The sequence below is a fragment of the Phascolarctos cinereus genome, unplaced genomic scaffold (assembly GCF_003287225.1).
Source record: "Phascolarctos cinereus isolate Bilbo 61053 unplaced genomic scaffold, phaCin_HiC Scaffold_7;HRSCAF=346, whole genome shotgun sequence".
Taxonomy (NCBI): domain Eukaryota; kingdom Metazoa; phylum Chordata; class Mammalia; order Diprotodontia; family Phascolarctidae; genus Phascolarctos; species Phascolarctos cinereus.
Window position 1 is genome coordinate 10,331,895 of NW_027556180.1, and position 13,911 is coordinate 10,345,805.

General features: G+C 47.7%; 1 protein-coding gene across 1 annotated transcript in view; it reads left to right on the top strand.

Moving 5' to 3' along the window:
• The window catches only part of MASP1 (MBL associated serine protease 1), a 75,485-nt gene that overhangs the window by 24,242 nt on the left and 37,332 nt on the right, over nt 1-13,911 (top strand). The window contains 1 exon segment of the mRNA XM_020989031.2: nt 13,589-13,766. Coding sequence (XP_020844690.1) covers nt 13,589-13,766 — 178 coding nt within the window.

The window sequence follows — 13,911 nt, forward strand, 5'->3', positions numbered from 1 at the left end:
AAATACACATGCATGACCATTGCTGTCACAATATGAAACCACATTAAAATTATTGTTTATCCCAAGTAATTCATGAATGATTACAAGAAGACAGCTAGGTGATGCAGTAGATGGAGATCCGGATGTAGAATCAGGATGACCTGAGCTCAGCTCCTGCTTTAAACGCTAGCTATATGACCTTGGGCAAGTCATTTAACCTCATCTGCATCTGTCAAATGAGCATTATAATAGCACCTGTTTCCCAGCATTGTTATAAGGTTCAAATGAGACAATGCTTGTAAAGCCCTTTGCAAATCTTAAAGCAAACTGATTGCTAAATTTGGAGTGTGAGCATTTGCATCTCAGAAATCCAACAAGGCTATAGATGAGGGCTTGATAGATTGTTTTGATGGTGACCTGGACTTAAGGAAGTGATGCTAAAATGTTAATAATGCAGATTAAGCTTTTGTGGGGATATTCACCAGCCATCTCTTCAACGATCCATTTTAGGGTTTTCTCAGGGATCACAGTCAATCATAATCATTGCAAAGGATCTGCCTTCTCTGGGGCCAAGTTTGGTCTTTGTAATTTCACAACATTCACTTTTCATCTTTTTGAGTTGTTTTTGTTCTTTACACTTACATCATTGCAGTCATTGCATCTATTGTTTTCTTGGGTTGCTAACATGCCCTGCATTAGAGCATCTAGATCTTTCTGGGCTTCTCCGCATTCATCACATGTATCATTTCTTACAGCCTGGTCATTTTCCATGAGATTCATGGACCATAATTTGGTTAGCCATTCCCCAGTCAAGGAGTATCTACTCTGTTCCCAATTCTTTTCTGTCACAAAAAGTGCTGCTATAAATATTTTGGTGTGTTTGGGACCTTTCTTGTTGTCAATGACCTCAGAAATAGGATTGGGTCAAAGAATAGAGACGTTTGGCCGTTTTGCTTATATAACTCCCAATTGTTTCCCAAAATGAGTGTAGTAATTGACAGGTACACCAACAATGCTTTAGTGTACCTGTCTTTGCACAACCCTTCCAACAGTGACCATTTCCTCCTTTTATCAAAAAACAAACCATTATTAAAGCAAGTCAAAGATAGAATCTTTTTTATGTAAAAAGAAAGAGCTGTTGAATAGTTTCCATGGCTGGTATCACATGGGAGAATGCACATTCTACTTAAGTGTATCATGCTTTTTTGGACAGCTGGTTATTAAATATTTGCCAGCACATGGCTGGTTTTGAGGCAAAATCTGAGGAAGGAAAGATTATAGGATCACAGATTAAGAGTTTGGAAGGGACGTCAGAGATGATCAAGTTCATCTCCATCATTTTACAAATTAGGAAACTGAGTCGATAGAGGTTGAGGGACTTGCTCAAGGTCATACAAGTGGAAGGTAACAGAGCTGAGATTCAAACCCAGAATCCCATGGTTCCAATTCAGCATTCTAGATCCTTTCTGGCAGTAACATTCACTGGGTCTAAATTGCTACAGAAGCCTCAGCTGTGGAGTCGGGCAACTCCATGCTCCCTCCCATCCTCCTACCCCACCCCTGGAAGTTCAGTATCCCCATCTTGATCTAATTTTCCTTGCCTACCAATTCCTGGGCTATTCCCCTCCCTACTTTGGCCAGGCGCCGGAGCCCTGTGCTGCCCACATCTCTCTACTGCCAGGGAGGGGATTTGCATGTGAATGCGACTTCCCTCTTTCCCTGAAAGAGGGGTGGGGAGGGGATCGAACAGCTTCCTCCCCTGTGTCCCACAATTCCAGCCCAGGCTATTCACCGTGGCAAAGAAGCTGGAAGGAGAAATCTCCCAGAACTCCTCCCCACTCCTCTTTCCCAGACACCCCCCTCCCTTTCTCTCCAAGCCCCTGCCTGGAACAAAGGGCCAAGCCTCTGCCCCCCACCTTCAGGATGTCCCTGTCTGCAGATTCCCAGGACTCAGGCCCTTTCTTCTCCCCTCTTTTCGTTTGTGCTCCAAGTCTATCCTTTTCTTGTCCCCCTCCCTCCCCACCCGGGGTGCCTCCTGGCAGCCACCACTTTCCCAGCCTCCCAGGGACCTGCCAGCAGCTGCTCTGTCCCACCCATTATTTTTGGCCTTTAGCCAAGATATGGGAACAATACCCTCCTTGTATCTAGCCCCTTCTTCACTTTGGTCCTGGTACTTATTACCAGACACAATCAATCTCACATAGGCTAGGAGTATGGAGACATTAGTGCTGGTCCCAGCTTGGCCACTGACCCACTGAGAGGCTTTAACCTGCCTCCTTCTGGGCCCCTTCCACTTTCCTCATTAGTAAAATGATGATCTCTGAGGTTCCATCCAGCTAAAGGTGGATGATGCTATGACTATGTTGTGACCTTGAACAAATCACTTAACTTCTGTGTGCCTCAGTTTCCTCATCTGTAAAATGGAGATAATAATAACCTACTTCACAAGGCTCTTGTAAGACTCAAATGAAATAAAGCCCACTGAAGGGTTTTGTAAATTTTAAAACTAATGTGATTTAGAAAACTGCTGGTACCAGGGACAGCACGGTCAGCAAACTGGGGCCATGTCCTGGCCTGTGGAGCTGGTCATGGCTGCCCCTGCCAGGTCTAAAACATGGTCAGAGACATTGAGAAAGAAAGTAAGGGAGTAAGAGAAGGGCAAGAGAGAGAAAAAGCAAGAGAGATCAAGCCACTAGCCTGGGAGACAGGAAGCCTGGGGCAGTAAGGTCTCAGCCCTGCCTCTGACTCTCTTCACTTGTGATCTTGCTCACTGATGATCGTGACAGCCGACATTTTCATGGGGTTGGGCAGCAGAATATCACAAAGGGTTATCTCAGGACCCTGAGTCATGAGTCACCTCCCCCCAGTGTAGAATTTGTCCTACTCTCATACTCTCATAAGAACACTGGGAGAAGGAAATGGGCATTGATTGCTTACTTTTTCAGAAGGGGAAACTGAGGCACAGAGACGTGAACTATCTCATCTCCTTGCCACTATTTAGTAGGCTCAATTTTTTTAAGTCCACAGTCCTCTTACCCACCCATGCTTCCCCTTGCTTTTGTTCAAGAGCTGAAGACAATGGGTGGGAAGAAAGATCAAAAATACTGAGAGGGAGGGAAATCCTGCTTCAGTCCTGAAATCATAGGATCCTATGAGCTGGAAAAGATCTCAGAGCTAGCCCAACTCTCCCTTCTTTCAGAGATGTGGAAACTGAGTCCCTAGAGGTTGAGAGTTTGAATAACAAGACCATAGAGTCAGATACTGGAAGTGGGGATGGGGAATGATCTAACCCAACCCTGCCCTGTATCCCCTCTTAGAGAAAGGCCCTTTTGGGGTATGAGCAGTGGCGTGATGGTAAATGTATAACAAGCGGCTCTCCAAAAACAAAAATTAATTGACATTATTAACATTTTCTCCATTTCTTTCTGAAGTCTAGACAATCCACAAAAAATAAATCAAGCCTCGATTTGTAGCATTTGCTAATTTCTGAGGTATAAGTCTTCACACTGATAATTTAACCATCCACTTGCCATTCATGTTGACTCCAGGATGTCCCTGTGTGTGGGGGTCCCCTTAGGCCTGGTGAGCTGCTAGCCCTCTCCATACCCAAGGAATGGCCAAGTTTACTGGGGAGAGATCTATCATCAGAGGTTGGTGCTGAGGGGTTTGGCTCCGGCCACTCATAAAGATGCTCCGCCCAGGCATGGTTTCGTTCTCATCTACATCAATGGAAAGAATCCTGGTGCCGAAAGCACCAGGGGTCCTTGCAGAACTGCAGAGCTACCAGGTTGAGGGCTAATGCCCAAAGAAAATAGCCCATACTTGGCCTTGATGGAGCCCCACTGTGGCCTGACATACATTGAGAAAACTTCAGCCCAAAGTAAATAACCCTAATAACTAGTAAAAATAATTATTCACATTTATAGAGCCTTTTTATTTATAAGGCTCATGAAAGGGGGAGTAGAATTAAATGAATAAGGAGAATAAATTTACTCTGGGATTTGGGGAAATCTGTGATCTGTGCTCAACTGAATGAATAAAAGAAAAAAAGAAGAAAGAAAGAAAGAATGAATGAATGAATGAATGAATGAATGAATGAAACAAGCACTCAATAAGCCCTTATACTATGCACCGTGCTAACATTTACTCAACCCCTACTATGCACAAGGAATTCTAGCTATAAGGACCCTCCAAAAAAACCATTCAGGAATTCACATGTTCCTAGAGGATGCCCCTATCCACAGAGAAGAAAGGGCAATCTGCCTTCTCTCCTAAGAGGCTGTCTTACTGTTTCTAACATAGCTGTTGGTCAGTCAGCCTCGTATCAATTCAAAGAGACCGAGAGAAAGAGAGAGAGGGAGAAAGAAACAAAGAGAGAAAGAGAGGGGGGGAAGGAAGGGAAGGGGGGAGGTAGAAAGGGAAAAAGAAGGAAGGAGGAAGGAAGGAAGGAAGGAAGGAAGGAAGGAAGGAAGGAAGGAAGGAAGGGAGGAAGGAACGGAGGAAGGGAGGAAGGAAGGGAGGAAGGGAGGGAGGAAGGAAGGAAGGAAGGAAGAAGGAAGGAAGGAAGGAAGGAAGGAAGGGAGGAAGGAAGGAAGGAAGGGAGGAAGGGAGGGAGGAAGGGAGGGAGGGAGAGGGAGGAGGGAGGGAGGGAGGAAGGAAGGAAGGAAGGAAGGAAGGAAGGAAGGGAGGGAGGAAGGGAGGGAGGAGGGAGGGAGGGAGGAGGGAGGGAGGGAGGAAGGAGAGGGAGGAAGGAAGGAAGGAAGGAAGGAGGAAGGAAGGAAGGAAGGAGGGAAGGAGGAGGAAGGAAGGAAGGAAGGGAGGAAGGGAGGGAGGAAGGGAGGGAGGGAGGGAGGGAGGGAGAAGGGAGGAGGAAGGGAGGAAGGAAGGGAGGAAGGAAGGAAGGAGGGAGGAAGGAAGGAAGGAAGGAAGGAAGGAAGGAAGGAAGGAAGGAAGGAAGGAAGGAAGGAAGGAAGGAAGGAAGACATCTATTAAGCTCTTACTTTTGTCCCAGGCATTGTTCCTTAAGAGCTGGGGATATGAAGAAGAGCAAACAGGATGAACACCGGTCCCTGCCCTCATTCTCATAGGAGAAGATAACACATATGGAACACTCACTGGAAAGTGGGAGTGAGAAGATGCAGGAAGCCAGTCTTGGGGATGGCAAGGCAGTGTCATGGTGGCCTCAGACTGAATAAGGGAAAAGTTCATTGGACCCAAGGTACTCTGAGTGGATGTCTGAGTTCTAACTGGAAAAGGCTGAAGAGGCTGGATCCTTGGAGTTGCCCCAGAAGTGGAAGTGAAGGGCCTAGGGACTGTGCCATGCAAGGTTGTACTGGGGATGTACTGACTTAGTGGGGACATGATAGTGATCTGTCCTTAAGCATGTAAAGGGCTGATCAGGAAGAGAGTTGAAATGAGTTCTGCTCTGCTGTAGAGAACAGAATGAGGGGATGGGTTCAAAGAGGCAGACTTAGGCTGAATGTCAGGAGAAACTTCCCAGCAATCAGAGCTGCCCCAATGTGTCCAGACTGTGGGAGGTAGCAAGCTCCCCTTCACAAGTGGTCTTCATGCGAGGCTAGCGTGGTGCAGAGGGGTTCTTGGTCAGATTCGGGCTGGGCTCACAGGCTGCTGAGGAACCACCCATGTCCACAATTCCCTGATTTCTCCTGCCTGACTTGCCTCTGCTCCTCCCTCCATTCTGGTTGCTGGCTCTGCCTGCCATCTGCCTGAACCTTATGGTGAGGTCTCCCCACCCAGGTCTCTCCCTTCTGGTCCCCGTGTCCTGATTCCTGCTATTCTCTACCTTCTGATGCCACCTCCTTCCCTACCCTGCCCTCTCTCCTTCTTCCCCATTTCTTTCCTGGTTCCATGCCTGACCCCTCTTGACAACGTCCAGCCACCAGGCAGAGATTTCAGGTGTTTGCAAATGCCCAGTCACCCTCTGGGGAAGGGCAGTTCTGTGAACAAGTATCCTACTGGCTGGCATTGATGAAGCCTCACCTCGATGAGACTCCAGTTTTAGGGAGGGATCCCGAAGGCACAGCTTAGGAATGAATCAGTGATACCCTGCCCTGTGCCACCTAGAAGATGTTGAGCCAGCAATGAATTCACACTGAAGGTGTGACTCCTCACTCACACTGACTAATGAAGACAAAAACATGCAATCCTTAAGACCACTTGTCTGCTCTGCTGGGAAGGGAGCTGGGAGGGCTCCCTGGAGGAGAAAATCAAAGGTGCCTCCCTGCACAGACAAATATAAAACAGGCAGGATCCTACTGAATTCACCCCTGGGTGCCTGCCTCAATCTGGACTGTGAAGTGCTTTAGGGATCTGAGGGAACAGCCCAAAGAAAGGATGTGTGGCTCCAGGAAGGCAATAAGCAGAGCACTGGGGGGTGGTCTGGGCAGTGGCTGCAGGGAGGCTGTCCTTCTCTGCTGACAAGAGGACCAAGTCCCTTGGGGAGATGTGTGCTGCTGCCCCTCCTAGATTAGGATGCTTTCAAGGGAAGCAGATTGTTGCAGTGCAATGACTCTCAAAGAGTGGTCCGAGGACCCTGAAGGGTCCCCAAGACCTTTTCAGGAGGTCAGAGCTATTTTCATAATAATACTTAGATGTTTAATTTCTAATACAGTAACATCAATAGATAGAAACCACATAAACAAGAGCTCTTTGGTGTCCTCAATAATTTTTCAGAGCACAATGGGATCCTGAGACCAAAAACAAGAATCATTGATGAGTGGTTAAAGCAAAGTGTTGGTGCTAATCTCGTGTCAGGCAGACTGTGTGACCCCTGGGTAAAACACTTCCCTCCCTGACTCAGTTTTCTCATCTGTAAAATGAGGAGATTGGACTACATGACCTCAAAGGCCCTTCCAGTTCTAGAGCTGTGATCCTGCAATCCTATGATCTTACCTTTCTGAGCCTCAGTTTCTTCTTTTATAAAACGGCAATGATGATTTTAAAAAAATAACAACAAGCCTGTACTTTCTTGGGTTATGGAAAGGGTCCGATGAGGCAATGTATGTAAAGCATTCACAGACATTATGATGTTACAGCTGTTTATTGCTATTATCCCACCCAACCCCACCCTCAAGCCTTCCAAAATTCTCCCTTAGTGTCAAGGGCATCTCCATTCTCCTGGTCATCAGGCTTGCCAGTTTGGTCCCATCTTCAATTTCTTACCCTCCTGGACCCCAATCCCTTCCTCCCAAATCCAGTCCCTTGCCAAACTTGTCATCTCTACTTCCCCCACACTTCTCATCCCCTTCTCTGCATTCACATACCCACCATGCTGGAAGTGGTGCTCATCCTCTCTCTCCTGGACTATTGCAATAGCCTCCTCACTGGTCTTTCTGCCTCACATCTTTCCCACCTCAAATCTATCCTCCAATCTGCTGCAAAGTGATTTTCCTAAAATATGGTGATGGTGTCTTCCTCCACCACCACCTCATTTAGTAAACTGCAGTGTCTCCCTATTACCTCTAGGATCACGTCTAAAATCTTCTGTTGGTATTTAAAGGGGTTTATAAACTGGCCCCTTGCTACCCTTCCAGTTTTCAACTGAATTCAATAAACATTTCATATACTTTATGTCCTCCATCCTTGTTGATTTCAGACTTGTCAAACTCTCCTCATGACTCCATTTGGGGTTTTCTTGGCAAAGATGCTGGAGTGGTTTGCCAATTCCTTCTCCAGCTCATTTGATGGATGAGGAAACTGAGGCAAACAGGGTGAAGTGATTTGCCCAGTATCACACAGCTACGAAGTGTCTGACGCCATATTTGAACTCAGGACAATGGGTTCTCCTGACTCCACTCTGTGCACTATGGCAATACCCAGCTGTCCCCTTGCACCCCTCCATGGACTCCAATCTGACTTCTTCACTCTGGTTTCTTTGCTCTTCCTCTCACATGACGTTTATCTCCCACTGTAGGACTTTGCACTGCCTTTCCCCCACTTGCCAGGGATGCTCTGACCCCTAACTTTTGCCTCATAGGTTCCTTGACTTTTTTAAAGACTCCACTCAAAATCCCATCTTCTGTAGGAGACCCTTTATACAGCACTGCCCCCTCCTCCAGGATATAGTTTGCATGAGCCTCATATTTGCATGTGATCTCCGCCATTAGAATGTAAGCCACTTGAGGGCAGGAACTCTTTTTGCCTTTCTTTGTATCCCCTCCATTTAGCACATTGCTTGGCATATATAGAACTTTTTACTAGATGCTTGTTGACTATTGTGATCTCAGGGCAGATATGGTGCCTTCAGCGTCTGTGGCATCCTCCTCTGATATTCCTATGCCCAGCACAGAGCAAGGCATTGGTACCAGGCTGACCTACAGCTGTGTCAGAAACAGCAAGACCGCCTCTTGGGAGAGAAGGCTGAACTGAAAGCGTTCCTGGGTGAATCCAGGCACTGACTGGCCCAGGAGAATGAGGTCATTGGACAAGCGTTCAGTGAGGTTAGAGTAGCAGCAACAGGAAGTGGAGGGGGGGGTGGCCCACGGAGCTCAGGGGAGCCCCCAGGGGGGTTACTGGAGAGAGTTTCACTTCCACGTTTGACACGGCCCTGCCTGAGGAAGCTTCTCTAGTGAAAATGTTGACTCAATGACCCCTGAAGCAAATTCTCCAAACAAGGAGTCAGGATTTAATTACCAGGCTGCTCTGGGATTGTAAATGATCTGGGGGAAAGTATACACTTCACAGAAGAGGCAGCAGAGCCTGACGGGACCAGCAACCTCTTTGTTTACGTGACTGCCAGAGGCCCGGCCCTGTTCCATGTCCTCACTGGGATCAGGTCCATGGGAGGGAGATAAGACTTCCAGGGCCACTGTAGCCTGGCCGGTGCCTTTCCCAAAAGGGAGCCACATACCTCTGGGCACATGAATAGTCCACTGTGCAGGAGGGATGTCCAAGCCCACAATGCCCTTCCACCAGGCAAAGATCCCTCTTCTGTCCTTAAGAGTCAAAATCACATAGGTTTCCCCTCCCCCGCCCTGATCACTGGTCTGCCCTAATGGACTAGTAATGTTAACACAGAAGGTTCAAGACGGCACCCAGTCTATCCCTTCCCCTAAACTAGGGCTTCATCCCCAATACTTGTGCCTGGCGGCATCACCAAGACAGATGTCCTGGATGAGATCCACAATCACTCAGAGGAGTTCACACAAGACAACCCAAGTGGATGAAGAACACCTCTTTTCCAGAGTGACTGGGACCCTCTGAGCAGGAGGCAGATCACACATCTTTGCAATCACGCCGTTGACTGACAGGTACAGAGTACAAGATCCTAGTGGATTTCTTGTTCATTGACTATGAAAAAGCATTTGACTCAATAAAGCAAAATTTCATCTTAAAGGTTCTATTCCAGCAGGGTGTTTCCCATGCATGTCAGTTATGCCATGCCTGGAGATCTAGAGCCAGACATGAAAGGACCTCAAAGGCCATCTAGACCAGCCCCTTCATTTTTACAGAAAGGGAAACTGAAGCCCAGAGAGGTCATAGGATCCCATCTTTAGATCTGGAAGGGATCTCAGAGGCCATCTAGACTAACACCCTTATCTCAGAGATGAGAAAACTAAGGTCCAAGGTCCTGTATGTGGTAGGTGACAAAGCCAGGATTTGAACCAGTTCCTCTGTGTTATTTCCAACTTCTCAAGGGCAGGGACTGTTTAGCAGAGTGCCTGGCTCACAGTAGGCATCTAATAAAATGCTTATTGACTCACTAAGAGTAAACCACATGATTCTTTGACAGGTGCAACATGTGGTAGCTATGACTGGTGATCTCTTATTAATTACTTTGAACACTTAAGGAGGAAAAAATGGTTTAAAGGTTTTATTTAACTTGCTCTTGAGATGTAGCTTATTATCCCATAGATCAGGACACACTGTGGATCAGATCATGACCCATGATCCCCTGAGGCTTTGGATGTGTTCACCTTTGTTATGAAGAAGATCCAGCACAGAGTCCAAACTGCAGGGGGATTGGATTCCCCCAGGGAGGGGAGGTTCTCAAGAAGCCCCTCTCTCCTCTCCCTCCCTACCTCTCTCCCTCTCCTCTCCATCTCTCTCTCCTCTTCTCGCCCCAGGCTAATTTGGAGAAGGAGATTGGATTGTTTTTAAACACTGTTTTGGCTTGCTGAGAACCCCTAATGAAGACCTAGCAACTGTCACTTAAATAAACAAAACATACCATTGTGTTGAAAGAAGTGTCCAAACAAGCCTAGCTGGCTAATTTACTGGTGGTTGATGGGCAGTCACGTGGCCTATATTAAGATTCCAGATGTAGTTCTTGCCTGGGGGCAGACAGGAAGTCATGGCAGTTGGGTAGGTCAGTCAATGAGGTCAGCAGATATCAGCCAAGTGCCCAGCACTCTACCAGAGCACTGGTTTGGAAGTGAAAGGACCTGGATTGAAATCCCCAGCTGTGCCACTTACTAGAAAAGAAACCTTGGAGAAGTCATTTTATTTCTCTGAGTCTCAGTTTCCTGGCCTGCAAAATAAGAGGGTACCTTGGAGGGCCTCTTTACGGTCCCTTCTAGCTCCAGACCTGTGATTCCAGCCTGCTCCCAGATGTGGGGGAGATCCTGTGTTCTTGGAGAGGTCGCCAGCAGAGGGCAGGCTTGGACAGGTCCTACCTGACTGGAAGGTTGAAGTCTTACAAGCTCAGTGATGGCTTCAGACAGCCAGGAAAATCGCTGCCAGCTCATGGACTTCAAAGACCTGAAACTGTATCCAAAGGTGCGCCATGGAATGAATGCTCCTACCTCCTGGGTCTCAGCACTTTGGAGCCATTGTCCTGGCAAGCACCAAACACCTCCAGGGCAGCCCCACCAGGGAAATTCTCACGGACTCATCTGCCCACCCATGCCACCTCCTCAGGAGCACCCATAAAGGACAATGTCAGTATCATGTAGAGTCCCTGACTGGCCATTAGCACCCCAGTGGCTTCTTCTTTGAGAATCCCAGAGCAGTTATTGGACAGACTTAGAACACAAGTCACAGAACCGGTGGCAAACTAGTCTATTATGAAACAGATGCTCAAGAAAGAGGGGCGCATATGGAAGATGCCTAGGACATGATTACACAGCTGTGAGACTGGCCACAAAGAAAGAGGCCATCTGATGAGGCCCTTTGCAAGCCTTAAAGCCCTGCAGCAAGGCCAGCTGATGTTTTCAAGCAAACAGACTGATCCCACCAATGAGCTGCATGGCCTTAAGCAAGTGACTTCCTTTGTCAGAGCCTGTTCTATAAAGCAAGGTTGACCAGCTCCCTCCCAGCCCCAGCATCTCCACTCTGAGCTCTCTCCCTTCTAGCTTTCAGTTACAATGTTCTGTGAGTTTGGTCATCCAGGCAATTCTGGCTTGAGTTAAGCAAACAGAACAGAGCCCTGTGCCCACAAGGTACTCAGGAGATGACCTGTGTTGGCTTGGACAGCTCCTGTACCATCTTGAGCCTCCCGTCCTTTTCTATACATCACTGGGCTGGACCAAGGGATCGCTAAGCCACTCTAAATCTTGAGATCCTCCTTCTTGCAAACATTTCAAATTTGGTCTTGGTTTCTTGGAAAGGCAAATCAAGGCAGCTGGATTCACTCTGGTTTGCCCTCCTGGGTTTGTTTATTCCGCTTAGCTGAAGCCTGAGCTAATGATTTATAGGGCCCTCAGATCTCACACAGAGCCCTTCTGGCTGCTCCTAAGGAGGTACATCCATCTGTCAAGGACAGGTTTCCACCCTTAGCCTGTAACCCAGACACACAGGAAAACTCTTTCTTTAAGGACTGCCAAGGAAGGATCCAGATTTCTCTGTTTCTTTCAAGGGCACCATCAACTTCCTGGCCCCTCAAACTTGAATCTTGGAATCATCCTGGACTCTTCTCTCTCCCTCACACCACTCCCTGTCCCATATCCAATCCATCGACAATCCAGTTGTCAGTTCTGCCTCCACAGCATTGCTCCCTTTAAGATGCAGAGTCCCCTCTGAGGCCTCTCAGGCTCCCTGGTTCACATCAAGAGCTCAAACGTCTTTACAATGAGGTCTTGGATGAGATGAATTCTAAAGTCCTTTCTAGGTCTAATGACCCATTGGGTTCAGACCCTCATCACCACATGCCTGAACTACCAAGGCTCCTAAGGGGTCTCCCATCCCAAGTCTCTCCCCTATCCAATCCATCCTTCCTACACACAGCCATCAGAACAAGATGCCTAAAGCCCAGTGTGATCATGTCACTCCCCTTCCTGATGGGTAGCTTCTATATCTTCCTATTGCCTTGACACAAAATGGAAGCTCTTTCACAATGTGGGTCCAGTCTGCAAGGTCCACACATGCATCCTTTGATGCGGTCGGACTGGCCTCTCTGCTGTTCCTACAAACATCCCATCTCCGCCTCTGCACCTTTGCAAGGCTGTGCCCCATTCTTGGGCACCCTTCTCCTTTCCTCTGCTCCTTGGACCCCCCAGTTCTCTTCAAGGCTCAATTTCAGTCACCTCCAACATGAGACATTTCCTGATTCCCTCAGTTGTGGGTGCCTTCCACTCCATTCCTACACATACATTGCATATCTACTTATCTGTGCACACATTGGGCCTGCCTCAGTAGAAAGTCAGCTCCTTGATGGCAGGGACTCTGGATTTTGTCTTAAAACCCCAGTAACCAGCCTAGCACATAGTAGGCACTTAGTAAAATTGTGCTGTGTGGAATCGAATCAAATAGCAGGGCCTTTGCACTTGCAGATTGCCTGTTAAAAAAGACCACTTTCCTGTAAAACTGTGGACACCTCCCTGGCATGAGGAATCCCTTCTCTGAGGGGAATACTAAGAGCTGGCACTTATATATCCTTTTAAGATTTGCAAAGCACTTAACCTAAGTTATTCTATTAGGAACTGGGAGAGAGGTGGTATTACTGTGTCCATTTTACAAATGAGGAAAATTAAATACAAATGACTTGCTCAGAGTCACACAGCCAGTGTCTGGAGCAGCATCTGAGCTCAGGTCTTATTGACTCCAAGCCCAGAACTCTAGCCACCGAACCACCCAGCCATCTGCTCCTCATTTGTGGAACTATAGGCAGCTTCTTTAGCAGCCTCAGTTGCCCTACAACACTGACAGCAGCCTGAATAGATTCCCAGAATACTAACATCCCAAACTCTTCTAACCATCCCAATCCTTCACATCCCTAGCCACATGACATCACCTCCAAGGCACAGTCAATAGACAGAACCCTAGTCCTAGAGTTTGAAATGCTTAATTCAGGTTCTTGCAAGCTGCACATGATGATAGCCCCTAAACCATTCACTGTATCTCTGAGACTCAGTCTCATCACGTGTAAAACGGATATAATAATAGTCTCTAGAGTTGTGGGCCATTGTGAGAGTCTGATGAGCTAATGGATATAATGTGTCTGGCAAACATTAAAGGATTTAGGTTGAAATGTTAGATGGTGCTGGGGGTTTTCCCAGAGCTTCAGTTTCCTCATCTATAAAATGTCTGTGTCATATTCACGTTACCAACCTCCCCAAGCAGCTGAAGGGAAAGTGTTCCAGAGCCATGAAGGGTTCTCGATCCAAGTCGGTGGTCGAGGCTGACCTGCTCTTTTTTCCTGCCTCTCCTTTAGGTAGAAGCTGAGGACCAGGTGCTGGCTCTCTTCTGTGGGAGGGAGACCACAGATACAGAGCAAGCCCCCGGCCAGCAGGTGGTCCTTTCCCCAGGCCCCTTCATGGCCTTTACTTTCCGATCAGATTTCTCCAATGAGGAACGCTTCACTGGCTTTGATGCTCATTACATGGCGGTGGGTAAGTCGAGGCATGGGGGCTGTGTGACTTCCTGAAGCTCCCCTCTCCTCCTAGAGTACAATGTGCTTCTGGAGGCTGGTCACCTCTGTCTGCTTTACTGCCCCCCCCCAGCTCCTCCTGCACAACTGATTCCCTTCCCTCCATC